At 35.3% G+C, this 25,622-nt stretch overlaps 7 protein-coding genes across 11 annotated transcripts; all 7 read left to right on the top strand.

The window, feature by feature from the left end:
* Nucleotides 1–755: 755 nt before the first annotated feature.
* Nucleotides 756–2,864, top strand: LOC116115191 (bifunctional monothiol glutaredoxin-S16, chloroplastic-like). Its single transcript, XM_031401351.1, has 2 exons — nucleotides 756–1,161; nucleotides 2,112–2,864. Exons 1-2 carry the CDS (start codon nucleotides 766–768, stop codon nucleotides 2,613–2,615), a joined length of 900 nt encoding a protein of 299 aa, XP_031257211.1. The 5' UTR covers nucleotides 756–765; the 3' UTR covers nucleotides 2,616–2,864.
* A 176-nt stretch (nucleotides 2,865–3,040) lies between these two features.
* On the top strand, nucleotides 3,041–4,014 carry LOC116115187 (bifunctional monothiol glutaredoxin-S16, chloroplastic-like). Its single transcript, XM_031401348.1, has one exon. The coding sequence runs from the start codon at nucleotides 3,353–3,355 to the stop codon at nucleotides 3,797–3,799; it is 447 nt and encodes a 148-aa protein (XP_031257208.1). The 5' UTR covers nucleotides 3,041–3,352; the 3' UTR covers nucleotides 3,800–4,014.
* Nucleotides 4,015–5,017: 1,003 nt separating this feature from the next.
* On the top strand, nucleotides 5,018–11,953 carry LOC116115153 (phosphoinositide phosphatase SAC8). 2 transcript variants are annotated; one of them, XM_031401311.1, is made up of 20 exons: nucleotides 5,025–5,267; nucleotides 5,708–5,782; nucleotides 6,122–6,249; nucleotides 6,350–6,441; nucleotides 6,577–6,634; nucleotides 6,975–7,031; nucleotides 7,214–7,247; nucleotides 7,405–7,485; nucleotides 7,585–7,691; nucleotides 8,768–8,854; nucleotides 8,947–9,024; nucleotides 9,354–9,418; nucleotides 10,199–10,297; nucleotides 10,416–10,515; nucleotides 10,665–10,773; nucleotides 10,882–10,954; nucleotides 11,047–11,140; nucleotides 11,236–11,322; nucleotides 11,508–11,574; nucleotides 11,688–11,953. In XM_031401311.1, exons 1-20 carry the CDS (start codon nucleotides 5,111–5,113, stop codon nucleotides 11,813–11,815), a joined length of 1,776 nt encoding a protein of 591 aa, XP_031257171.1. In that variant the 5' UTR covers nucleotides 5,025–5,110; the 3' UTR covers nucleotides 11,816–11,953. The 2 variants fall into 2 exon arrangements, 1 of the variants encoding a protein (XP_031257171.1); XR_004125631.1 differs by lacking the exons at nucleotides 10,882–10,954; nucleotides 11,047–11,140; nucleotides 11,236–11,322; nucleotides 11,508–11,574; nucleotides 11,688–11,953 and having other exon boundaries at nucleotides 5,018–5,267; nucleotides 10,408–10,515; nucleotides 10,665–10,683.
* A 119-nt stretch (nucleotides 11,954–12,072) lies between these two features.
* Nucleotides 12,073–22,797, top strand: LOC116115158 (PHD finger-like domain-containing protein 5B). 3 transcript variants are annotated; one of them, XM_031401318.1, is made up of 2 exons: nucleotides 12,073–12,599; nucleotides 22,709–22,797. In XM_031401318.1, the coding sequence occupies exon 1, from the start codon at nucleotides 12,258–12,260 to the stop codon at nucleotides 12,588–12,590; it is 333 nt and encodes a 110-aa protein (XP_031257178.1). In that variant the 5' UTR covers nucleotides 12,073–12,257; the 3' UTR covers nucleotides 12,591–12,599; nucleotides 22,709–22,797. The 3 variants fall into 3 exon arrangements, with proteins under 3 accessions (XP_031257178.1, XP_031257177.1, XP_031257176.1); XM_031401317.1 differs by lacking the exon at nucleotides 22,709–22,797 and adding an exon at nucleotides 12,697–12,806; XM_031401316.1 differs by lacking the exon at nucleotides 22,709–22,797 and adding an exon at nucleotides 12,692–12,806.
* On the top strand, nucleotides 14,737–20,570 carry LOC116115154 (phosphoinositide phosphatase SAC8-like). Its single transcript, XM_031401312.1, has 18 exons — nucleotides 14,737–14,862; nucleotides 14,967–15,058; nucleotides 15,194–15,251; nucleotides 15,592–15,648; nucleotides 15,831–15,864; nucleotides 16,022–16,102; nucleotides 16,202–16,308; nucleotides 17,385–17,471; nucleotides 17,564–17,641; nucleotides 17,971–18,035; nucleotides 18,816–18,914; nucleotides 19,033–19,132; nucleotides 19,282–19,390; nucleotides 19,499–19,571; nucleotides 19,664–19,757; nucleotides 19,853–19,939; nucleotides 20,125–20,191; nucleotides 20,305–20,570. Exons 1-18 carry the CDS (start codon nucleotides 14,806–14,808, stop codon nucleotides 20,430–20,432), a joined length of 1,473 nt encoding a protein of 490 aa, XP_031257172.1. The 5' UTR covers nucleotides 14,737–14,805; the 3' UTR covers nucleotides 20,433–20,570.
* Nucleotides 20,745–22,773, top strand: LOC116115156 (PHD finger-like domain-containing protein 5B). Of its 2 annotated transcripts, none has more exons than XM_031401314.1 (2): nucleotides 20,745–21,216; nucleotides 21,309–21,424. In XM_031401314.1, exon 1 carries the CDS (start codon nucleotides 20,875–20,877, stop codon nucleotides 21,205–21,207), a length of 333 nt encoding a protein of 110 aa, XP_031257174.1. In that variant the 5' UTR covers nucleotides 20,745–20,874; the 3' UTR covers nucleotides 21,208–21,216; nucleotides 21,309–21,424. The 2 variants fall into 2 exon arrangements, with proteins under 2 accessions (XP_031257174.1, XP_031257175.1); XM_031401315.1 differs by lacking the exon at nucleotides 21,309–21,424 and adding an exon at nucleotides 22,709–22,773 and having other exon boundaries at nucleotides 20,747–21,216.
* LOC116115155 (protein DOG1-like 4) lies at nucleotides 22,166–25,391 on the top strand. Its single transcript, XM_031401313.1, has 3 exons — nucleotides 22,166–23,468; nucleotides 25,029–25,127; nucleotides 25,324–25,391. The coding sequence occupies exon 1, from the start codon at nucleotides 22,701–22,703 to the stop codon at nucleotides 23,391–23,393; it is 693 nt and encodes a 230-aa protein (XP_031257173.1). The 5' UTR covers nucleotides 22,166–22,700; the 3' UTR covers nucleotides 23,394–23,468; nucleotides 25,029–25,127; nucleotides 25,324–25,391.
* Nucleotides 25,392–25,622: the final 231 nt, after the last annotated feature.

The raw sequence follows: 25,622 nt of genomic DNA, 5'->3' as shown, positions 1-25,622 counted from the left end.
TTTTGACAACTTATGACACGTTTGAATTTTTTTTTTTGTAATTGTTAATAAAGTGTACGTGTAAAAATGATTGTAAGGGTTGATAATTAGTACTTTTGTCATATATGTATTAATATGTGTTTTTAAACAGTTAAATTAGTACTTGAATAATATATAGGTTTTTATTCTTAATATCTACGGGTGACAAAATTACCAATAAAATATTTAGTATTATTAAAATGTACTTGTTAAGTATATATTAATAATATATTATTTTAACAAACAAATAAAATATTATATTAAAATCATATATAAAAAATATATATTATCAAATATTCAACCAAATATCAAGGCAAATACTCAACCAACACATATTCTGTAAATCCTATTCTCGTAATCATAACCCTATCACCTATCTAACTCCTATTTCTTAAACAATGAATATAAATTCTTTCTTAAATTTTAAGAATTCAAATTACCTTCGCCATACCACTGAATTAGAGGAGGATTTGTTATACAATGAATGCATGACTGATGGCACAACCAATTTACCTGCTGATTGGTTATAAGGAAAACGTTTTCTTGTTAAAGATATTGTGCCACCTACATAGGCCAAATTGGAACCAGAAAAGCCCATTGGTTATCCAGTTAACAGGTTGATTTGTAATTTCCCTTCAAGTATCGAGCGAACAATAATAACTGATATCTGTAAAAGAGACGGCGATAGCCGATAGCTTACAGAGCTCGCGTCTCTCCATCTCAAACTCAAACTCAAACTCAAACTCAATGGCCACAAACACAATCAATCTCTCTACACTTCAAAGCTCCTCTTCACTTCGCTTAATCTCTTATTATTCTCCCAAAACTACCCCCAACCTTTCATTTTATACACGCTTTAGAACCTCTGTCCACCTATCCTCCGTTTCTTCTAAACCCTACAGAAATACATTTAAACCTCGCTCTCTAATCATCACTGCAGCTGTCAAAACCCTCTCGGAGACGGAGATACTCGCCGTGCCGTTAACTGCTGAAGAGTTCAATTTGAAATTGCCGTCAGATTCCGGCGTTTACGCTGTTTATGATAAAAACGATGACCTTCAATTCATTGGTATTTCACGGAACATTGCCGCCAGCGTAGTGGCTCATTTAAAATGGGTACCGGAGTTATGCGGCTCCGTGAAGGTACGTATATTTTATCAAACAGCTTCATAGATCCTTCTGTTTGACTTGAATTTTCAGAAAACTCGCAATTAATTTGCAAATGTATTGGAGGGATTTATTAAATAGTTATAGATATTTTTATAAACCTTCTACACATCGTTAAATACCTCCTTGTGGTTCCATAAAGTTTATTACAAAGCATAGAGTTGTCCTATGAATGAAATTTACTTGAAAATAAAGGAGTAGGAGTCTCAATGAGGCTTATTTGTGTGGGAGTTAGTCATTTTTGTCAAGAGATCCTGACCACTCTATTGCTACATTTTACAAACCTTTTATATTACAAAAAGCTATGCGTTGACCTTGTGCGTTGAATATGCATTATTAAAAAGAGGCTAACTTCCTATCTTAACTGGGGTGATTGGTTTATACTTCGGAATCTTGTTTGTCAATTGGTTTATGCTTTGGAATCCTGTTTGTCTATGGGTTCTTGGAATGTGTTGACCTAAAATGGTGGCTGGTTAGTATACGATGTTTGTAAAGTAAGGCAAGATAACTGGGGACATATGTTCTTTTGATCTTTATTGGGAAGATTTGTTCTTTTGATCTCCATTTTTCTTGGTGTTGTCAGATTAATCTATTTTTCTTTATGTTGTTAGATTAATGAAATTGGATTAATGAGATTAGGGTGTTGTAAGATTAATGAAATTAGAGGGCAAAGACAAGCTGCTGTTTATATTTATGTGTAAATTATGAAAAGTTAGATTGTGAATTTTGAATTTTGAAGATTTAACATCCAGGATGTTTACCATCGAAAATTGTTATGAATGTAAACTGGGAAAGCCTGTCTAACTCATCTTTGTTTGGGCTCTTTAGACAAAGGCTATGCTATGGTAGAACAGTTGTCATTTGTGTAAGATTTCGGTGATAGGCATTTGCTTAAATATAATGTCGTCATTTTAACTTTTTTGTAGGTTGGAGTAGTAGATGAACCTGATAGAACAGTTTTAACCCAAGCTTGGAAGTCATGGATGGAAGAATACATACAAGCCACCGGAAAAGTCCCACCAGGCAATGAATCAGGGAACAACACTTGGGTTCGGCAGCCTCCTAAGAAAAAACCTGATCTCCGTCTCACTCCTGGTCGTCATGTCCAGCTGACAGTTCCACTTGATGAGCTCATCGATAAGTTGGTAAAGGAGAACAAGGTGGTGGCCTTTATAAAGGGATCAAGAAGTGCACCAATGTGTGGATTCTCGCAGAGAGTGGTTGGCATTCTTGAAAGTGAAGAGGTGGATTTTGAAAGTGTGGATGTCCTTGATGAAGAGTATAATTATGGATTGAGGGAGACACTAAAGAAGTATAGTAACTGGCCAACATTCCCACAAATTTTCTTGAATGGAGAATTGGTTGGAGGGTGTGATATCCTTTCCTCCATGCATGAGAAGGGTGAGATTGCAGGATTGTTCAAAAAGTAAGTAGATTTTTGAATTTATGTATTTGAGAGAGTATTGTAATAGAGTACAAAATTAGATCACAAGACTATTTACGTGGGAACAGAGTTGATTGTCTAGGCGGTGGATGTTTTGTGTACAATATACAAACTTGATCCATTCGAGAACGAAGGAACAATTGATTCCTATTTAGTATTGAGCGTCATCCCTCTGTGTAAAACAATTTGTTGAATCACTTAATGTAACTCTTTTTCAATTTTGAAGGACATCTTTTCTGGGCGAAGCCTTGTTGCCAAATGCAAACAATTATAATTCATTTTCTTGTAGTACAATCAAGGGAACATTACTATTGAAACTTAAAAGTCTGAAACTCACCAAATTTATCAATTAAAAGTTGGAAGCCCATTCAATGCANAGGGTGTTGTAAGATTAATGAAATTAGAGGGCAAAGACAAGCTGCTGTTTATATTTATGTGTAAATTATGAAAAGTTAGATTGTGAATTTTGAATTTTGAAGATTTAACATCCAGGATGTTTACCATCGAAAATTGTTATGAATGTAAACTGGGAAAGCCTGTCTAACTCATCTTTGTTTGGGCTCTTTAGACAAAGGCTATGCTATGGTAGAACAGTTGTCATTTGTGTAAGATTTCGGTGATAGGCATTTGCTTAAATATAATGTCGTCATTTTAACTTTTTTGTAGGTTGGAGTAGTAGATGAACCTGATAGAACAGTTTTAACCCAAGCTTGGAAGTCATGGATGGAAGAATACATACAAGCCACCGGAAAAGTCCCACCAGGCAATGAATCAGGGAACAACACTTGGGTTCGGCAGCCTCCTAAGAAAAAACCTGATCTCCGTCTCACTCCTGGTCGTCATGTCCAGCTGACAGTTCCACTTGATGAGCTCATCGATAAGTTGGTAAAGGAGAACAAGGTGGTGGCCTTTATAAAGGGATCAAGAAGTGCACCAATGTGTGGATTCTCGCAGAGAGTGGTTGGCATTCTTGAAAGTGAAGAGGTGGATTTTGAAAGTGTGGATGTCCTTGATGAAGAGTATAATTATGGATTGAGGGAGACACTAAAGAAGTATAGTAACTGGCCAACATTCCCACAAATTTTCTTGAATGGAGAATTGGTTGGAGGGTGTGATATCCTCTCCTCCATGCATGAGAAGGGTGAGATTGCAGGATTGTTCAAAAAGTAAGTAGATTTTTGAATTTATGTATTTGAGAGAGTATTGTAATAGAGTACAAAATGAGATCACAAGACTATTTACGTGGGAAGAGAGTTGATTGTCTAGGCGGTGGATGTTTTGTGTACAATATACAAACTTGATCCATTCGAGAACGAAGGAACCATTGATTCCTATTTAGTATTGAGCGTCATCCCTCTGTGTAAAACAATTTGTTGAATCACTTAATGTAACTCTTTTTCAATTTTGAAGGACATCTTTTCTGGGCGAAGCCTTGTTGCCAAATGCAAACAATTATAATTCATTTTCTTGTAGTACAATCAAGGGAACATTACTATTGAAACTTAAAAGTCTGAAACTCACCAAATTTATCAATTAAAAGTTGGAAGCCCATTCAATACATTGACTTGTGGTTGGAAGACGAAACTTTAGATAATTTAGAGATCTTGTGTTAGAGTCTCAACAAGTGTGGACATCAATACGTTTAAAGGGTGTTCAATGGATTACAAAATTAGTTAAAGTATACATAAATTGGTCTAGATGTCTCGGTTACCAAAAAAATAAAGAAAAGTTGGAACCTCTTTTACAGTATTGTCAATTGGACAACTCTAAGTTTAGGATTAAACATTAAAGACTTGTTTAAATTTATACCAACCTTTTAAAATTGTATAAATGGAGTATTTGACCATATAAAATGTATTGAATATTTACAATATACTGTATATTATAATATTTGGCCACAGAAGTGATATTTTACCGAATAACTAATGAAATTGACTTATGTCACTTATCACATCACATCACAAATTTGTAATTGGGACGCTCTTATCTAAACCTAATTCAAGAATCCAGGCTGGGTCCACATCATTATTGCTCAGCTCAAAAACAACATACCCAACATTACAAAACAAAACTTAATCCACAATGATAATCGACTAATATTAGTTACATAACCTAATTTTACAATCAATTTTTATAATTTTGATGTAACAGCTTGTTAGTAATAGCTTATAAAATAAGTCCCATTTATTTGTATAGATTTCGCTTAACTATTGAGAGCTAATTAATGATAAATTATTATGTTGTTAACTAATGATAAATTATTATATCGAATATCATTAGAGAAAATTGTGAGATAACTTATTATTAAATATTACCCATAATAATCAGATTATTATGATATCATTTAATTACGCAAAATGATTTTATTTTAAAAATATAAAATATAATTATGTAACTTGCCTTCCCGTATTTCTTTTCCTTCTTCTATCAATGAATTCGCATGTTTCTCGCGCTGATTTATCCTGAATCGAGTTAGAGATAATGGAGACTGAATCATCTTCGTCTTCCAGTAAATTCAAGCTCTATGAGCAGCTGGAATTGCTGGAATTTAAGGATAAGTACGTGATAAAATCTCTCGAATATCCCGATCAAGGCTTCTCAATTGACCGTAGTGATGGGAATATTCAGCTGCTTAACGGTAACAGTTTGTTTTTTGTAATATAATTTGAGCAACTTTCTGTTTGGTTTCAGAGAAAAGGAGGGAAAAGAAAATGAAATTTCTAGAAATTAAGTTTCAGGTAGAGAATAGTCAAGTATTTTAAGCTTGTTTGAAACTAATACAATTATTTAACTTTGTTGAGATTTGTTTTCTGATAATGAAATCTATAGGAAGGTTATTGTATTTTACATTATAGTTTTGTTGAGTATGAACTGAGATTCATCTTTAGGCTGACCAGTTGAATTGGAGATAATTAAGCAACTTGTAAAAATTAAATATTTCTACTAGGTCAAATTAGTGAATTTACATAGACAGGTTATTCAACATCTATCGTTATTCACATCTTATGGAGATTATCTGACTTTTGTTTTATTTTAATTGGCTTCCTTAACTTGGGAACTTAATTACATTTTATACAGATGATACTTGTTCTGGAAGCCCATGTCAAACCACTACAATATGTGGCGTGGTGGGAACAATTCGACTGCTAGCTGGTATTGTTGCTCCAAATAACATCAAATATCCAATTCATTTAATTGCCTGCTGTGGCAAGTGCCCTGCTTGAAATGTTGCTTCTGTGCAAATTGATTAGTAAACCACTATAACTACTCTATACAGCCTTTTTGTCATTTTTTTCCTTTTTGTTGACTCTTTTAATTGTATGCTGTACTTGAACTTTCAAGTAACCCATGGACTAAACTTGCATAATAGTTAACTGCCTTCAGAAGCTTAGTAAGCATTGAAGTCATGAGAAAAAAGACAGTGATCATAATTTTATGAGCTCTTTTGTTGTTAGATGAGGTTTCTAAATCTAATTTTCTGCATGAGTGCAGGAATATATGTACTAGTAATTACTTCACGGAAGGAAGTTGGAACTTATCTTGGTTTCCCTGTTTATAGAGTAATGTCTATGAAGTTCTTGTCTTGCAATGAGGCTCTGAAGAATTCAAGTTATCAAGAGGTAAGGTTTTGCTTCTTTTGGTCTCAAAAGAGTTTAGTGAGGAACGTCTTCAGATGATTGATTTTTTTTTTCCTAACCTTAGTATTATGTGCCTGTGCAGAAAAAGGATGAGGCTCACTTCATGAATCTATTGAAAATAGTGGAAGCAACCCCAGGGTTGTATTATTCTTATGAAACAGATATAACACTGAAGTAAGTCCTTTTCTCTTGAAGCATGTATTTCAAGTATTTTCCTATTGTTAGCATAATCATCTGTGATTTAGGTACATTTCTATGTTGACATTTAAAAACTGTTATTTATAAGATGCATTTGCTTGTGTGGTCCAGCTTACAGAGGAGATGTAAGTTAGCAGAAGGGTGGATGGCTAAACCAACTTGGAAGCAGGTTTGCTTGCAAATATGGTTTTCATAGACAAGTTTATATCTGAAAATAATTTGTATCTTGCTCTTTTCATAAATCATTGTGATGTAATTTCAATTTTTGCACATTAACTTTTATGGTGTTATTCTAAGCTAAGGATGTGGGTTTTTTGGTGACCATTTTTTATTGCTTATTCTTTACAAATGCTAGTATTCAAAGATTTGTAATAAGTGACAGCAATTTTGATGTTTTCTGAGTTCTGTATTTGTTAGAATAAGTTATCAGTACATAAGGAAATAGTGTATTTCAGTGTTCATTGATGCTTGCTGATAATTTGAATTCCAATTTTCTGTTCATATTCCAGGCTGACCCTCGATTTGTTTGGAACAAAAATCTATTGGAGGAACTTATTGAGTACAAGGTTAGAATTCTTTTTGCTTAGATTATAGGTTAGCTTTCTGGTTGTACTTCTCTTTGTTTGTCTGAGGAAAAAATAACGTAGAATTTCAGTAAGAAGGAGAGGAAGGATCTCCTCATTAATTCTTCAAATAGGATTCTCTATGAATTACGTTTCTTCTAACACAATTGTTTTTCTGGTGGCAGCTTGATGGGTTTATCATTCCTCTTTTACAAGGAAATATCCTTAAGTCTTTAATTCCTTATGCTTTTTATTTAATATTTGTATGTATATGTGGGTGTGAGTGTGTGTTTTGCATGTGTTCACTTTAATTAGAAACGAGGGAATAAAATCCAGTGTTATTCTATCTTAATTGTTTTATTTAACCAAGTTTCAAGCTTTGGAGTTGCTAAGTTAAAGCTAAAGGATTCGCTTGCTACAATAACATTAGTTTCAAGGAGGTGTAATCGGCGTCTAGGTGCAGTATTATAAAAGATTGATTCTCATAGTTATTAATGCTGCAATGTTGGAGTAGTTTTGATCTATATGATTGTGATATGGTAATATGGTGACCTAGGGACACGAATGTGGAGAAGAGGAGCTAATTTTGAAGGTGACACTGCCAATTTTATTGAAACTGAGCAACTGCTAGAATTTGAAGATTTCAGATCCTCATTATTGCAGGTATACTGTATCTAATGGTAATTTAGAAAATGATTGTGTGCTTTAACATTGGTGTATCCAGCTATTCAAATTTTTAATAAGATCAGCTACTATCCCAACTCATGGCGTTATGTTGTCTAACATGTTATGCATAAGGACCCAATATTACTCTGGGATCAAACTTTTTGACGAAGCATTGTGACCTTCAATTTTTTATGGGATGTCTATGTCTAAATTAAGTGTAGAAAATTTGTAGGCGTATTTTGTTTTCGCTCACCTAAATTAACAGACAACTTTGTTTAGATATTGCTGTCTACCATAGAAACTCTCTTCCAGATAGTTTTTGTGTGCCTTTTGATGCTGTATTGGGTGTCTAAATTGTCCTTGTTTTATTTATTATTACTTTGCTAACACACAAGAACAATTTTGTAGTTATATTATATCATTATAACTACATACTTATTATACATACTTCTGCCAGAATGATTGTTATAGATATGCAATAGGTAGTGCGTACATGTTAGGAGATGAGCTTGCATATTCATTATTTGAAACACTTTTGTCTTTTTCTTTTTTAACTTCATAAATGAAGATCTCCTCAATTGGCCAGGATGATACACTTGCATTATTTGATAATTATGGCCATCAACCTTAGAGATGTCAAAATGGGTCAAATCAATTGACATAGTAGGATATTATATGGCTTAATATGATATGTATCAAAGAATTTAGTTTTTATACCAACATAATTTTAACACGAAATATGCATAAACTATGCATGACATAATTTAATGCTCCCATCTATATTACATAGGTGACAAAAATGACCCGTTTGACATCTCTAATCAACCTTAAATACTGCTATCTTGCGGAACACGACCTGTCAATACTTTAACACAATCCAGATTCTGATAAAAGAATAATATAGTTATAATTGAACATCTTTATTGTTTCTTCATATTCTGACTAGGGTTGCACACAATATCAATCAGCTATCCAGCAGTGTTAGAGTTTATTTATCCAGTTAATAGGAAAGAAATAATTTCATTTTCAATGCCTATATTATTGGTATTCTTATTAATTTTTTTCTGTTTCAGATTCGCGGTTCAATTCCTCTGCTGTGGGAACAAATTGTTGATTTGAGCTATAAGCCACGGCTAAACATTATTAATCATGAGGAGACGGTACAGTTTCCCTCCAAAATATGGTGCTATTAAAATTAGAGGTATAATGATGTTTTCTGTGTGTGTTCATGAATTTGTCCCTTTATATACAGCCAAAAATTGTGGAGCGGCATTTCTCTGGTCTATTACAAAGATATGGAGAAGTTGTAGCAGTAGACTTAACTGACAAGGTAAGAAATTTCTTCTCGGTTGTCTTTACCCTTAAAAGCAAAAATATGTCATCTAGTGTCAGTAGTTTTTCTTTTGACCAATTGGCAAGCCAGAAAATTGAGTAGCTGGAGCCAAGAGTTTCCTTTGTGATTTTTTTGAGCATAATATCTCTTTGGCAGTTTTAAATTCATGGGATTACTGGTATCTACTAATTTTTTCTAGTTGCCTACTTTATGGATTCTTTACTGTGGTCTATCTACAACTTTGAATTTTTCTTTCACAAGGAAAATGTGTCTGCTGAGAATCCAAACTTATAATCAATTCACTGTTATTTATTTTACAATTGTAGCATGGTGATGAAGGTCAACTAAATGCAGCATATGCAGCCGAAATGCAAAAGCTTCCAGATGTGAGGTGATATTTTACATTTCGTTATATCATTGCATGGCGACAATAATGGTTGATTTGCTACTTTTTGATTAACTCTTTAAATACCATCTTAACCGACTTATGCTATTGTCATTAAAAAGGTAATATATTATTTATTCCGTGACAAATAGTATTAATTAACTTCACTTCTCTCTAGAGTGACACTTCTTTTTTAATTTAGCTTTCATTTAGTGTTTCTTGATTGTAATATCATCTTGTTCTGCATATTTGGTAATCTGTTGACCTTGTTTGTCTCACTTTTGTCCATTTTTCTTTTTCTTTTACTTTATTGCAGTTAATGAAACTTTGTTGTCAAAAGTTAATAAACTAACTTGTTGGATGATTTTTTTGTTAGATTAATCTGCTGAATGTTAATATGATTGGTTATATAAGATGGCAGGTGCTTGGGGTTAACATTTAGGAACTTGGTTATGTGTAAAATAACATTTACGATACAAAGTCAGTATGAGGCTTAAAAATCTGAGCCAAAGTCTGAAGTGGATAGGGCTTGTACAATGAGTAACCTATCGGCGGTTAGCTGATAAGGAATCAAGAAGTCCATCTAATTTTCTCTAAAAATAAATGAAGAAAAGAAAATCTTTATGGAACCAATTCAATTTGGCCACTGGTTGCTATTTGCTCTTCATTATCTAGGATAGCATTTTTTTGGACTGCAATTCTACCTGTTGCTGAATCTTCAAGGAGGTGTTGCTTCATAGAACTTTGGGGTCTATTAACTTAACCACTTGTTTGCATCTATTGCAGATATTTTTCATTCGATTTCCATCATAACTGTGGCAACTCAAACTTTGATAATCTAGACGTTCTTTATGATCAGATCTTGGAGGAATTTGAAAAGCAAGGGTAATTAAAGAAAATAAAATTTTGCATAGGAACTTTTTGTTGAATAATGATGCCATCATCCAGGTATGCTATTTATCCATGATACTCTTTTTTAACCATAACTATTCCAGCTGAGCAGATACCTCCTCGTAGATGCAGAAGGGAACATTATACAGGAGCAGAAAGGAGTCATTAGATCTAACTGTATTGATTGCCTTGATCGAACAAATGTTACCCAGGTATGTGCAAAAGTATCAGTGTAATGATTTTCCTGCATTAGTGCAATCTGTTCATGCCAAACTCTGAATGCCGTATTTTTAAGGGAAAACGTGTTCTAAATCTATGCTATTCTGCTTTTCCTTTTGTCTGTTTTCAAATTTATATACAGAGTTACCTGGCTCAGAAGTCTTTAAGTTTACAGTTGCAAAGGATCGGGGTGCTAACTCCCACTGAGTGCATTTCTATGTTTAATGAAGAATATCTTAAATTCAGAGCATGTATGTAATATTTTTTATATTATTGTTTCAATCTTCCTTCCTGAGTTAGTAGTTTAATTCATGATGATTTCTACGTGTCATTGTAAACTGACATCTTACTTGCATCAGTGTGGGCTGAGCATGGTGATGAGATAAGCCTTGAATATGCTGGGACTCATGCCCTGAAAGGAGACCTGGTTAGGTAAATAAAAAATGGTGATATGTCTTAAAGAACCATTTGTCTGTCTATATGTGTCCCAATCTGTGATCCAATTTGTATGTCTGATACTGCAGATATGGAAAACAGACCGTATCTGGACTAATCAAAGATGGAATGAGTGCTATTTCAAGATACTATTTGAATAATTTCCATGATGGAGTTCGGCAGGCAAGCCATCTCTCCATCTTTTTTTTTTTTTATCAGCTGAAACATGTGTTGAATGAAATTCTTATTTCCTTTGTTTTTTCTTTTATCTTTTTCAGGATGCATTGGATCTTATAAGTGGCCACTATACTGTCAACAGAAATAATCCTTCACCATTCCAGCTTAATGGATTTGAATCATTCTCTGTACGTATCAATGCCTTATGGTATTATCTATATTATAAAAACATTATTATTTCCCACACCACCACCAAAAAATTGTGGCAATCAAAATGTTTCAGTTTTCGTCAACAAAACACCCTCTAAAGACAAATGAAAATAAGAACAAAAGTGTTGTAAGTTGCCTCATTCAACTGTGTTTCATGTTGCAGTATCTGCCAATGGCATCAGCTTTGTTAATTGGAGGATTGACAGTGACGACTATATCAGTCCATCAAGGTATATCTTTTTCTTTAGAAACTCTAGATACAGTGGCGCTGTTGATTTATATTTCTTTTCTTAAATTATATTGGCGGAGAGAAGTAAAATTTTGTTTCTTGTTTATTTGAAAGTGGGGAGAAATGCACAGCAATATCTATCTTCTGTGGTCTGGGCTGGAGTGACTGCTGGAGTGTTGGCAATGGTGAAAGCAAATGGAAGGCAGTTCTGTTCTAGACCTCGACTCTGTGGCCTTCGTTAGATTATTCTAAGCCTTAAGCTTTGGTTGAGACAATTTGATAGCGTTTCGAAACCGCATTGTTATTTTTATCACTCAATAATTACCATTACTCTGTAAATTATTAGTCAACTTGTATATATTGTTTTTAATCGTAAAAAATGACCTAACATAAATAATAGAAATGATAAAGAAGAAAACTATAACCACGAAATCCAACTAAGAAAGAACAAAAATTCGAAACAGTGTCTCATTCAGTTAGGACATGGGTAGCCTACATAATTGACCATCCAACTTTTCTTGCTGAAGAAGAAGAATAGTTTATTGTTACTTGGGGAGAAAGCTTACATTATGACTTGACTGATGACTGACTGTTTGCCAACGTATTATTTATAAGAAAGGTTATCATCAGACTTTTAACTCATATATTTGAAGAGGTAGATCACAAGGGTTTCAGAGATTGAACATGGCAAAGCACAATCCTGATCTGATAATGTGCAGGAAGCAACCGGGAATAGCCATCGGACGGCTGTGCGAGAAGCATGATGGTAAGTGTGTAATTTGTGATTCTTTAGTAAGGCCATGCACTCTTGTGCGGGTATGTGATGAATGCAACTATGGATCATTCCAGGGTCGGTGTGTTGTGTGTGGAGGTCATGGGATTTCTGATGCCTATTACTGTAAAGAGTGTACTCAGCTGGAGAAAGACAGAGATGGGTGTCCCAAAATTGTCAATTTGGGAAGTGCCAGAACAGACCTCTTCTATGAACGTAAGAAGTATGGCTTCAAGAAAAGATAGATCAAACATGTGAGTATTTCATAATTTGTATTCTTCCATTTTTAAGAATTTTGTATTACATACAATTGTCTTACTGTTGCTGTCGTTTTATAATCATGGAGCGGAGCCTGTATGAACAGAAAACATATATTCTTCTTACACATGGTATCACTAAAATACCAATTGAAGGCTAAATGATCCTTCAATGTGAAATGAAGTGTGATTCTAGTTTCCGGAACTCTATTACATAGGACAAAAATGACCCGTTTGACATCTCTAATCAACCCTTAAATACTGCTATCTTGCGGAACACGACCTCAATACTTAAACACAATCCAGATTCTGATAAAAGAATATATAGTTATAATTGAACTCTTATTGTTTCTTCATATTCTGACTAGGGTTGCACACAATATCAATCACTATCCAGCAGTGTTAGAGTTTATTTATCCAGTTAATAGGAAAGAAATAATTTCATTTTCAATGCCTATATTATTGGTATTCTTATTAATTTTTTTCTGTTTCAGATTCGCGGTTCAATCCTCTGCTGTGGGAGCAAATTGTTGATTGACTAATAGCCAGCTAAACATTATTAATCATGAGGAGACGGTACAGTTTCCCTCCAAATAGGGTGCTATTAAAATTAGAGGTATAATGATGTTTTCTGTGTGTGTTCATGATTTGTCCCTTTATATACAGCCAAAAATTGTGGAGCGGCATTTCTCTGGTCTATTACAAAGATATGGAGAAGTTGTAGCAGTAGACTTATGACAAGTAAGAAATTTCTTCTCGGTTGTCTTTACCCTTAAAAGCAAAAATATGTCATCTAGTGTCAGTAGTTTTTCTTTTGACCAATTGGCAAGCCAGAAAATTGATAGCTGGAGCCAAGGTTTCCTTTGTGATTTTTTGAGCATAATATCTCTTGGCAGTTTTAAATTCATGGGATTACTGGTATCTACTAATTTTTTCTAGTTGCCTACTTTATGGATTCTTTACTGTGGTCTATCTACAACTTTGAATTTTCTTTCACAAGGAAAATGTTGCTGCTGAGATCCAAACTTATAATCAATTCACTGTTTTTATTTTACAATTGTAGCATGGTGATGAAGGTCAACTAAGGCAGCATATGCGCCGAAATGCAAAAGCTTCCAGATGTGAGGTGATATTTTACATTTCGTTATATCATTGCATGGCGACAATAATGTTTGATTTGCTACTTTTTGATTAACTCTTTAAATACCATCTTAACCGACTTATGCTATTGTCTTAAAAAGGTAATATATTATTTATTCCGTGACAAATAGTATTAATTACTTCACTTCTCTCTAGAGTGACACTTATTTTTTAATTTAGCTTTCATTTAGTGTTTCTTGATTGTAATATCATCTTGTTCTGCATATTGGTAATCTATTGACCTTGTTTGTCTCACTTTTGTCATTTTTCTTTTTCTTTTACTTTGTTGCAGGTAATGAAACTTTGTTGTCAAAAGTTAATAAACTAACTTGTTGGATGATTTTTTTTGTTAGATTAATCTGCTGAATGTTATATGATTGGTTATATAAGATGGCAGGTGCTTGGGGTTAACATTTAGAACTTGGTTATGTGTAAAATAACTTTACGATACAAAGTCAGTATGAGCTAAAAATCTGAGCCAAAGTCTGAAGTGGATAGGGCTTGTACAATGAGTAACCTATCGGCCGTTAGCTGATAGGATCAAGAGTCCATCTAATTTTCTCTAAAATAAATGAAGAAAAGAAAATCTTTATGGAACCAATTCAATTTGGCCACTGGTTGCTATTTGCTCTTCATTATCTAGGATACATTTTTTTGGACGTCAATTCTACCTGTTGCGAATCTTCAAGGAGGTGTTGCTTCATAGAACTTTGGGGTCTATTAACTTAACCCTTGTTTGCATCTATGCAGATATTTTTCATTCGATTTCCATCATACTGTGGCAACTCAAACTTTGATAATCTAGACGTTCTTTATGATCAGATCTTGAGGAATTTGAAAAGCAAGGGTAATTAAAGAAAATAAAAATAGTTAACTGCCTTCAGAAGCTTAGTAAGCATTGAAGTCATGAGAAAAAAGACAGTGATCATAATTTTATGAGCTCTTTTGTTGTTAGATGAGGTTTCTAAATCTAATTTTCTGCATGAGTGCAGGAATATATGTACTAGTAATTACTTCACGGAAGGAAGTTGGAACTTATCTTGGTTTCCCTGTTTATAGAGTAATGTCTATGAAGTTCTTGTCTTGCAATGAGGCTCTGAAGAATTCAAGTTATCAAGAGGTAAGGTTTTGCTTCTTTTGGTCTCAAAAGAGTTTAGTGAGGAACGTCTTCAGATGATTGATTTTTTTTTTTTTTCCTAACCTTAGTATTGTGTGCCTGTGCAGAAAAAGGATGAGGCTCACTTCATGAATCTATTGAAAATAGTGGAAGCAACCCCAGGGTTGTATTATTCTTATGAAACAGATATAACACTGAAGTAAGTCCTTTTCTCTTGAAGCATGTTTTTCAAGTATTTTCCTATTGTTAGCATAATCATCTGTGATTTAGGTACATTTCTATGTTGACATTTAAAAACTGTTATTTATAAGATGCATTTGCTTGTGTGGTCCAGCTTACAGAGGAGATGTAAGTTAGCAGAAGGGTGGATGGCTAAACCAACTTGGAAGCAGGTTTGCTTGCAAATATGGTTTTCATAGACAAGTTTATATCTGAAAATAATTTGTATCTTGCTCTTTTCATAAATCATTGTGATGTAATTTCAATTTTTGCACATTAACTTTTATGGTGTTATTCTAAGCTAAGGATGTGGGTTTTTTGGTGACCATTTTTTATTGCTTATTCTTTACAAATGCTAGTATTCAAAGATTTGTAATAAGTGACAGCAATTTTGATGTTTTCTGAGTTCTGTATTTGTTAGAATAAGTTATCAGTACATAAGGAAATAGTGTATTTCAGTGTTCATTGATGCTTGCTGATAATTTGAATTCCAATTTTCTGTTCATATTCCAGGCTGACCCTCGATTTGTTTGGAACAAAAATCTATTGGAGGAACTTATTGAGTACAAGGTTAGAATTCTTTTTGCTTAGATTATAGGTTAGCTTTCTGGTTGTACTTCTCTTTGTTTGTCTGAGGAAAAAATAACGTAGAATTTCAGTAAGAAGGAGAGGAAGGATCTCCTCATTAATTCTTCAAATAGGATTCTCTATGAATTACGTTTCTTCTAACACAATTGTTTTTCTGGTGGCAGCTTGATGGGTTTATCATTCCTCTTTTACAAGGAAATATCCTTAAGTCTTTAATTCCTTATGCTTTTTATTTAATATTTGTATGTATATGTGGGTGTGAGTGTGTGTTTTGCATGTGTTCACTTTAATTAGAAACGAGGGAATAAAATCCAGTGTTATTCTATCTTAATTGTTTTATTTAACCAAGTTTCAAGCTTTGGAGTTGCTAAGTTAAAGCTAAAGGATTCGCTTGCTACAATAACATTAGTTTCAAGGAGGTGTAATCGGCGTCTAGGTGCAGTATTATAAAAGATTGATTCTCATAGTTATTAATGCTGCAATGTTGGAGTAGTTTTGATCTATATGATTGTGATATGGTAATATGGTGACCTAGGGACACGAATGTGGAGAAGAGGAGCTAATTTTGAAGGTGACACTGCCAATTTTATTGAAACTGAGCAACTGCTAGAATTTGAAGATTTCAGATCCTCATTATTGCAGGTATACTGTATCTAATGGTAATTTAGAAAATGATTGTGTGCTTTAACATTGGTGTATCCAGCTATTCAAATTTTTAATAAGATCAGCTACTATCCCAACTCATGGCGTTATGTTGTCTAACATGTTATGCATAACGACCCAATATTACTCTGGGATCAAACTTTTTGACGAAGCATTGTGACCTTCAATTTTTTATGGGATGTCTATGTCTAAATTAAGTGTGGAAAATTTGTAGGCGTATTTTGTTTTCGCTCACCTAAATTAACAGACAACTTTGTTTAGATAATGCTGTCTACCATAGAAACTCTCTTCCAGATAGTTTTTGTGTGCCTTTTGATGCTGTATTGGGTGTCTAAATTGTCCTTGTTTTATTTATTATTACTTTGCTAACACACAAGAACAATTTTGTAGTTATATTATATCATTATAACTACATACTTATTATACATACTTCTGCCAGAATGATTGTTATAGATATGCAATAGGTAGTGCGTACATGTTAGGAGATGAGCTTGCATATTCATTATTTGAAACACTTTTGTCTTTTTCTTTTTTAACTTCATAAATGAAGATCTCCTCAATTGGCCAGGATGATACACTTGCATTATTTGATAATTATGGCCATCAACCTTAGAGATGTCAAAATGGGTCAAATCAATTGACATAGTAGGATATTATATGGCTTAATATGATATGTATCAAAGAATTTAGTTTTTATACCAACATAATTTTAACACGAAATATGCATAAACTATGCATGACATAATTTAATGCTCCCATCTATATTACATAGGTGACAAAAATGACCCGTTTGACATCTCTAATCAACCTTAAATACTGCTATCTTGCGGAACACGACCTGTCAATACTTTAACACAATCCAGATTCTGATAAAAGAATAATATAGTTATAATTGAACATCTTTATTGTTTCTTCATATTCTGACTAGGGTTGCACACAATATCAATCAGCTATCCAGCAGTGTTAGAGTTTATTTATCCAGTTAATAGGAAAGAAATAATTTCATTTTCAATGCCTATATTATTGGTATTCTTATTAATTTTTTTCTGTTTCAGATTCGCGGTTCAATTCCTCTGCTGTGGGAACAAATTGTTGATTTGAGCTATAAGCCACGGCTAAACATTATTAATCATGAGGAGACGGTACAGTTTCCCTCCAAAATATGGTGCTATTAAAATTAGAGGTATAATGATGTTTTCTGTGTGTGTTCATGAATTTGTCCCTTTATATACAGCCAAAAATTGTGGAGCGGCATTTCTCTGGTCTATTACAAAGATATGGAGAAGTTGTAGCAGTAGACTTAACTGACAAGGTAAGAAATTTCTTCTCGGTTGTCTTTACCCTTAAAAGCAAAAATATGTCATCTAGTGTCAGTAGTTTTTCTTTTGACCAATTGGCAAGCCAGAAAATTGAGTAGCTGGAGCCAAGAGTTTCCTTTGTGATTTTTTTGAGCATAATATCTCTTTGGCAGTTTTAAATTCATGGGATTACTGGTATCTACTAATTTTTTCTAGTTGCCTACTTTATGGATTCTTTACTGTGGTCTATCTACAACTTTGAATTTTTCTTTCACAAGGAAAATGTGTCTGCTGAGAATCCAAACTTATAATCAATTCACTGTTATTTATTTTACAATTGTAGCATGGTGATGAAGGTCAACTAAATGCAGCATATGCAGCCGAAATGCAAAAGCTTCCAGATGTGAGGTGATATTTTACATTTCGTTATATCATTGCATGGCGACAATAATGGTTGATTTGCTACTTTTTGATTAACTCTTTAAATACCATCTTAACCGACTTATGCTATTGTCATTAAAAAGGTAATATATTATTTATTCCGTGACAAATAGTATTAATTAACTTCACTTCTCTCTAGAGTGACACTTCTTTTTTAATTTAGCTTTCATTTAGTGTTTCTTGATTGTAATATCATCTTGTTCTGCATATTTGGTAATCTGTTGACCTTGTTTGTCTCACTTTTGTCCATTTTTCTTTTTCTTTTACTTTATTGCAGTTAATGAAACTTTGTTGTCAAAAGTTAATAAACTAACTTGTTGGATGATTTTTTTGTTAGATTAATCTGCTGAATGTTAATATGATTGGTTATATAAGATGGCAGGTGCTTGGGGTTAACATTTAGGAACTTGGTTATGTGTAAAATAACATTTACGATACAAAGTCAGTATGAGGCTTAAAAATCTGAGCCAAAGTCTGAAGTGGATAGGGCTTGTACAATGAGTAACCTATCGGCGGTTAGCTGATAAGGAATCAAGAAGTCCATCTAATTTTCTCTAAAAATAAATGAAGAAAAGAAAATCTTTATGGAACCAATTCAATTTGGCCACTGGTTGCTATTTGCTCTTCATTATCTAGGATAGCATTTTTTTGGACTGCAATTCTACCTGTTGCTGAATCTTCAAGGAGGTGTTGCTTCATAGAACTTTGGGGTCTATTAACTTAACCACTTGTTTGCATCTATTGCAGATATTTTTCATTCGATTTCCATCATAACTGTGGCAACTCAAACTTTGATAATCTAGACGTTCTTTATGATCAGATCTTGGAGGAATTTGAAAAGCAAGGGTAATTAAAGAAAATAAAATTTTGCATAGGAACTTTTTGTTGAATAATGATGCCATCATCCAGGTATGCTATTTATCCATGATACTCTTTTTTAACCATAACTATTCCAGCTGAGCAGATACCTCCTCGTAGATGCAGAAGGGAACATTATACAGGAGCAGAAAGGAGTCATTAGATCTAACTGTATTGATTGCCTTGATCGAACAAATGTTACCCAGGTATGTGCAAAAGTATCAGTGTAATGATTTTCCTGCATTAGTGCAATCTGTTCATGCCAAACTCTGAATGCCGTATTTTTAAGGGAAAACGTGTTCTAAATCTATGCTATTCTGCTTTTCCTTTTGTCTGTTTTCAAATTTATATACAGAGTTACCTGGCTCAGAAGTCTTTAAGTTTACAGTTGCAAAGGATCGGGGTGCTAACTCCCACTGAGTGCATTTCTATGTTTAATGAAGAATATCTTAAATTCAGAGCATGTATGTAATATTTTTTATATTATTGTTTCAATCTTCCTTCCTGAGTTAGTAGTTTAATTCATGATGATTTCTACGTGTCATTGTAAACTGACATCTTACTTGCATCAGTGTGGGCTGAGCATGGTGATGAGATAAGCCTTGAATATGCTGGGACTCATGCCCTGAAAGGAGACCTGGTTAGGTAAATAAAAAATGGTGATATGTCTTAAAGAACCATTTGTCTGTCTATATGTGTCCCAATCTGTGATCCAATTTGTATGTCTGATACTGCAGATATGGAAAACAGACCGTATCTGGACTAATCAAAGATGGAATGAGTGCTATTTCAAGATACTATTTGAATAATTTCCATGATGGAGTTCGGCAGGCAAGCCATCTCTCCATCTTTTTTTTTTTTTATCAGCTGAAACATGTGTTGAATGAAATTCTTATTTCCTTTGTTTTTTCTTTTATCTTTTTCAGGATGCATTGGATCTTATAAGTGGCCACTATACTGTCAACAGAAATAATCCTTCACCATTCCAGCTTAATGGATTTGAATCATTCTCTGTACGTATCAATGCCTTATGGTATTATCTATATTATAAAAACATTATTATTTCCCACACCACCACCAAAAAATTGTGGCAATCAAAATGTTTCAGTTTTCGTCAACAAAACACCCTCTAAAGACAAATGAAAATAAGAACAAAAGTGTTGTAAGTTGCCTCATTCAACTGTGTTTCATGTTGCAGTATCTGCCAATGGCATCAGCTTTGTTAATTGGAGGATTGACAGTGACGACTATATCAGTCCATCAAGGTATATCTTTTTCTTTAGAAACTCTAGATACAGTGGCGCTGTTGATTTATATTTCTTTTCTTAAATTATATTGGCGGAGAGAAGTAAAATTTTGTTTCTTGTTTATTTGAAAGTGGGGAGAAATGCACAGCAATATCTATCTTCTGTGGTCTGGGCTGGAGTGACTGCTGGAGTGTTGGCAATGGTGAAAGCAAATGGAAGGCAGTTCTGTTCTAGACCTCGACTCTGTGGCCTTCGTTAGATTATTCTAAGCCTTAAGCTTTGGTTGAGACAATTTGATAGCGTTTCGAAACCGCATTGTTATTTTTATCACTCAATAATTACCATTACTCTGTAAATTATTAGTCAACTTGTATATATTGTTTTTAATCGTAAAAAATGACCTAACATAAATAATAGAAATGATAAAGAAGAAAACTATAACCACGAAATCCAACTAAGAAAGAACAAAAATTCGAAACAGTGTCTCATTCAGTTAGGACATGGGTAGCCTACATAATTGACCATCCAACTTTTCTTGCTGAAGAAGAAGAATAGTTTATTGTTACTTGGGGAGAAAGCTTACATTATGACTTGACTGATGACTGACTGTTTGCCAACGTATTATTTATAAGAAAGGTTATCATCAGACTTTTAACTCATATATTTGAAGAGGTAGATCACAAGGGTTTCAGAGATTGAACATGGCAAAGCACAATCCTGATCTGATAATGTGCAGGAAGCAACCGGGAATAGCCATCGGACGGCTGTGCGAGAAGCATGATGGTAAGTGTGTAATTTGTGATTCTTTAGTAAGGCCATGCACTCTTGTGCGGGTATGTGATGAATGCAACTATGGATCATTCCAGGGTCGGTGTGTTGTGTGTGGAGGTCATGGGATTTCTGATGCCTATTACTGTAAAGAGTGTACTCAGCTGGAGAAAGACAGAGATGGGTGTCCCAAAATTGTCAATTTGGGAAGTGCCAGAACAGACCTCTTCTATGAACGTAAGAAGTATGGCTTCAAGAAAAGATAGATTAAACATGTGAGTATTTCATAATTTGTATTCTTCCATTTTTAAGAATTTTGTATTACATACAATTGTCTTACTGTTGCTGTCGTTTTATAATCATGGAGCGGAGCCTGTATGAACAGAAAACATATATTCTTCTAACACATGATATCACTTAAATACCAATTGAAGGCTAAATGATCCTTCAATGTGAAATGAAGTGTGATTCTAGTTTCCGGAACTCTCTAAGATTTTTTGAACTACCCTTTTCAAGTTTACATATGTAATTTCATCCCTATTTTTCACGGTTTAGTTTTGTTTTTCTGACCAAAATTCAAATAATTAAATGAAGTAATATATATTAGAAATCCAAACCAAAACAAAGCAATTTGAATCAGGCTTAACTAGGTTTGCATTAATTATTTTAAATGTAAATACAAATATTATCTTCCCTTCATCATTTACATACTAATAATGTATAATATGCTTATTCAAGATAAATTTAAAAATCAATTATCATTAAATTATGTAAGAAGTATTAATATATGAATACACATTATATTATTACTTATTAGCGCTTAATATTATACTATGGTTGTGAAAGTTGTATAGAATGATTGTTACGTTAGTGGCTTGGTAACTTGATCATGGAAAATAATACAGCCACCGACGGTAGTACACCGAATTTGTACACCGAATGACGTAGTAAAATCCTAATCGTTGATTAATTTTAACTTAATATCAATCAACGGTCAAGATTTTACCACGTCATTTAGTGCACAAATTCGGTGTACTATCGTCGATGGCTGTAGCATTACTCCTTGATCATATTGTCTATAAACATGGAGGCCTCCAGCATGAAGATGAAATCATTCATTCATATATATACACTACCACTCCTATTTTGAGCACAAAACCACCGCAATAGCAGCTAATGGTTTAACTCCAAGAAGTCAATTATTGCCTCTTGCTCCATACAAACAAAGTCCGCATTTTTGTGATTTTCAAATGGGCTCGGCTCCATTGAGTGACTAGACTTTCTCCACTTTGCACTTTCCATTATCGAAACGTGTCACGAGTCACGACCCCTGAACAAGCCTACCTGGTAAACAGCCAGCTAAACCAAAGCGAATACACTCTCTTTCCTTTTTAACATTTCGCCATTCCCCATCATCACTTGCGACAAAACACACCGAAACCAATCTCTCTCTCTTTTGCCAGTCGGTGAATATGTCCTCTTTGCTTTGAAACACAACCACTATTCATCCTCTCACTCACTAACTCCTAAAAACTTGTGTTAATGGAGAACTCTCCTTTCTCCCCATTCTCTTACGTCACACGCGTCACTCACTCAGATTTTTCTTCCAACTTGCTCCTTCTCCAACTTCAACCTTCCACACATTTCTTTCCCACCCAGCAAACTTTCGTTAATATTCCATCTCTTTTATTCAAAATTTCCCATATATATATGTAATTATATCCCTGTTGCTTGGCTTTGATTCCTCATTTGGTATCCAATGTCAAGACCCAGAACCAACCGCATTGCGGTGTCGTTTGAGAATTTCTTCCAAGGCTGGCTAGTACGTCAAGAGCACTACTTGGAGGAGCTACTCTCGGCCAAAGACGACTGCCACGACGATCTCAAAGACTTGATCAACCGCGTTCTCGCTCATTATCATCAGTACTACGAAGAAAAATCAAGACTCGCTCATCGTAACATCTTCTTGCTATTTTCTCCCACCTGGTTCACTGCCTTCGAACAAACCTTCTTTTGGATCGCAGGTTTCAAGCCAACTCTTGCCTTCGCTCTCGTAAACGACGCCATTACTTTAACTCAGGAGCAAAACCAGAGGATAAATAGTCTCAAAGGAGAGATTCGGATGGAGGAAAAAATACTCAACGATGAGCTGGCCAAAATTCAGGAGAGCGTGGCGGCTCCCCCGATAATGGAATTAGCGAGGCGGTGGGGAAGTTCGGTTGACGGCGGGATTACGGAGGAGCAAGAGGTGATGCAGAGTCTCCGGTCAGCCCTGGAGTCGTTGGTGGCAAGTGCTGATTTGTTGAGGACGACGACTGCGAGGAAGGTGGTGGAGATATTAAATCCGGTGCAGAATGTGAGATTTTTGGCGGCGGCGACTCAACTTCAGCTTAGGATTAGGAGTTGGGGATTGCAAAGAGAAGGTGAAGGACAAGAAACACAGATTGAATAGACATAGCGGTAGTTTGTTTTACAAGGGGTTCTTGAAATTTAAAAAAATGAAGGACTTTTGACGGCAACGTTAGTGGTAAGTAGTTTAACAACTAGTTTATGACATGATTGTCAAACTGCGTGTGTATCGAGATCTAATTTTTTGAATAATGTGTTATAGGATACGCTTTTTTCATTAAAATTAATAATAATAAAAAATTTCAAAAATTATGTGCGTGTTTGGCTTACTACTTTTATCTGTATTTTAGACCAGATTTTTGAAATTGTGTTTGTTTTATTACTTGAAATCCAACTCTGATAATAGAATCCTGACACAATCTGACATTGACCGTTACATTTTTTTTTTCTTTTTTTTTTTTTTCACTGCACCTCACCATTTCACTTTCTTCTCCGTGCTTCAGTTCTCAATTCAATAACCGTTTTAGTGCTTCATTTCTCAATATCACCCCACCATTTCAGTCACCATTTCAGTTTCTGATAATCCATTACCAGGTTCGATGCTTCACTTCCCAGTTTGCATTACCACCATCTCCCTTTCTAGTTTCCAGTACCAGCCCGTGAACCCCCAATGCCCTGTGTCACAAACTCACTGTAACCCAACGTGAACCCACCGTCAACCCGGAAACCAGCCCACCCCGAGCCTCCACGCACCACAACACCCTATCTCTACCCCAACCCAGCCCACCGAGCCACCACGACCCAGATCTACCCAACCCAGCCTACCCAGCCACCACGACCCCAACCCAGCCCACCCCACCACCAGCCACCCGAGCCACCACGCACCCGATCTACCCACACAAGCCACCCACCAAGCCACCACGCACCCCAACCCAGCCCACCGAGCCACCCGCAGCCACCCCGAGCCACCACGCACCCGATCTACCCCACACAAGCCCACCCAAGCCACCACGCACCACCACGACCCCACACAACCCACCAGCCACCACGCACCACCACGCACCCCAACCCAGCCCACCCGAGCCACCACGCACCCACCCCAAGCCACCACGCACCGATCTACCCCACACAAGCCCCCCAACCACCGCCACCACACGACCACCACACCCCACCCAGCCCACCCCACCACGCACCACCACACCCCAACCCCCCACCCAGCCCCCGCACCCACCACGGCCCCACACACACCCGACCCCGATCTACCCCACACAGCCCACCCAAGCCACCACGCACCACCACGACCCCAACCAAGCCACCACGCACCACCACGACCCCAACCAGTCCACCAAGCACCACGCACCACCACGACCCCAACCCAGGCCACCTCGAGCCACCACGCACCCACCCGAGCCCCCACTCTCCATCAAACCCCACCCCAATCTCCATCAAACCCACTCATATCTGCGTAAAGACACCCACCATTTTGAAACTGAATTTTTTTTCTTAAAATAAAATGCTTTGTTTTGTCTAATAAACAAACCCAAACCCACACATATAAAAGCAATTGGTTTTTTCGGCTTTTATGGGTTTTTTTTGGGGCAATTCTTGTTTTATTTGGGATTTTTTTAATTCGGTTTTTATTTGATTAGGCTATTGGCATATAATTGTAATTCGGTTTTTTTATTTTATGTAATTGGCACAGGATTGTTTTAATTGGGTTTTTTGTTTTGTTTGACAGCTTTTTAATCTCGGTACACACGGATCCATTTAATTGTATTTGGATGTTTATCTGACTCAGAGAAGGGAAAGAGACTCACGACGTATCCAAATCAATTTTGTAAGTTTCCGTTATCTATTTGTTTTCAAGACACCGAGCCGCTATTTTTTTCAATTTTTTTTTTGGAAATAATTTGTATTAGTATTGTTTTTTTTTTTTCATTAATCCTTTGAATTTGGACTTTAATAATGCGTTTTGTATTTGGTTAACTGAAATATTTTATTCCGGTTTCACTAATTGATTTATTTGTTTATAGATTTGACATCGTTCTTTAATCGTACCCAGAAATTACGCTCATATGCATAGATGTCAGCATATTTATCTCGACGTCGCAGGATTGATTATTACTTGCAACAGAGGCGAAAGTTTCGACGTTTTCTAGAGTTGGAGTTCGTCATACACCTGTTGGTCGACAGTGTCTGTATCTTCCCCTGCATTGACGTCTTCAAGCAGTGTCGGATCGAACGAGGTACACTTTATATGTGTTTAGTGATTACGTTAACATGTGATTATTATATTGTAATGTGCTTGGTGATTCGTATGTGCCCCAATGTT

This window comes from Pistacia vera, unplaced genomic scaffold (assembly GCF_008641045.1).
Source record: "Pistacia vera cultivar Batoury unplaced genomic scaffold, PisVer_v2 Contig732, whole genome shotgun sequence".
In the NCBI taxonomy this organism is placed as follows: Eukaryota; Viridiplantae; Streptophyta; class Magnoliopsida; order Sapindales; family Anacardiaceae; genus Pistacia; species Pistacia vera.
The sequence above is the reverse complement of the archived record's forward strand: the minus strand, read 5'-3'. Positions and strand labels throughout refer to the sequence as shown.

What these genes read in the sequence shown, in the direction of transcription:
- LOC116115155 (XM_031401313.1), top strand. Translation starts at nt 22,701, where the DNA reads ATGTCAAGACCCAGAACCAACCGCATTGCGGTGTCGTTTGAGAATTTC.
- LOC116115187 (XM_031401348.1), top strand. Translation starts at nt 3,353, where the DNA reads ATGGAAGAATACATACAAGCCACCGGAAAAGTCCCACCAGGCAATGAA.
- LOC116115191 (XM_031401351.1), top strand. Translation starts at nt 766, where the DNA reads ATGGCCACAAACACAATCAATCTCTCTACACTTCAAAGCTCCTCTTCA. An exon ending in AGTTATGCGGCTCCGTGAAG is followed by an intron (nt 1,162 to 2,111) that starts GTACGTATATTT and finishes ACTTTTTTGTAG; the next exon opens with GTTGGAGTAGTAGATGAACC.
- LOC116115154 (XM_031401312.1), top strand. Translation starts at nt 14,806, where the DNA reads ATGTCTATGAAGTTCTTGTCTTGCAATGAGGCTCTGAAGAATTCAAGT. An exon ending in TCCATGATGGAGTTCGGCAG is followed by an intron (nt 19,758 to 19,852) that starts GCAAGCCATCTC and finishes TATCTTTTTCAG; the next exon opens with GATGCATTGGATCTTATAAG. An exon ending in ATGGATTTGAATCATTCTCT is followed by an intron (nt 19,940 to 20,124) that starts GTACGTATCAAT and finishes TTCATGTTGCAG; the next exon opens with TATCTGCCAATGGCATCAGC.
- LOC116115158 (XM_031401318.1), top strand. Translation starts at nt 12,258, where the DNA reads ATGGCAAAGCACAATCCTGATCTGATAATGTGCAGGAAGCAACCGGGA.
- LOC116115153 (XM_031401311.1), top strand. Translation starts at nt 5,111, where the DNA reads ATGGAGACTGAATCATCTTCGTCTTCCAGTAAATTCAAGCTCTATGAG. An exon ending in CTAAACCAACTTGGAAGCAG is followed by an intron (nt 6,635 to 6,974) that starts GTTTGCTTGCAA and finishes TTCATATTCCAG; the next exon opens with GCTGACCCTCGATTTGTTTG. An exon ending in TTATTAATCATGAGGAGACG is followed by an intron (nt 8,855 to 8,946) that starts GTACAGTTTCCC and finishes CTTTATATACAG; the next exon opens with CCAAAAATTGTGGAGCGGCA.
- LOC116115156 (XM_031401315.1), top strand. Translation starts at nt 20,875, where the DNA reads ATGGCAAAGCACAATCCTGATCTGATAATGTGCAGGAAGCAACCGGGA.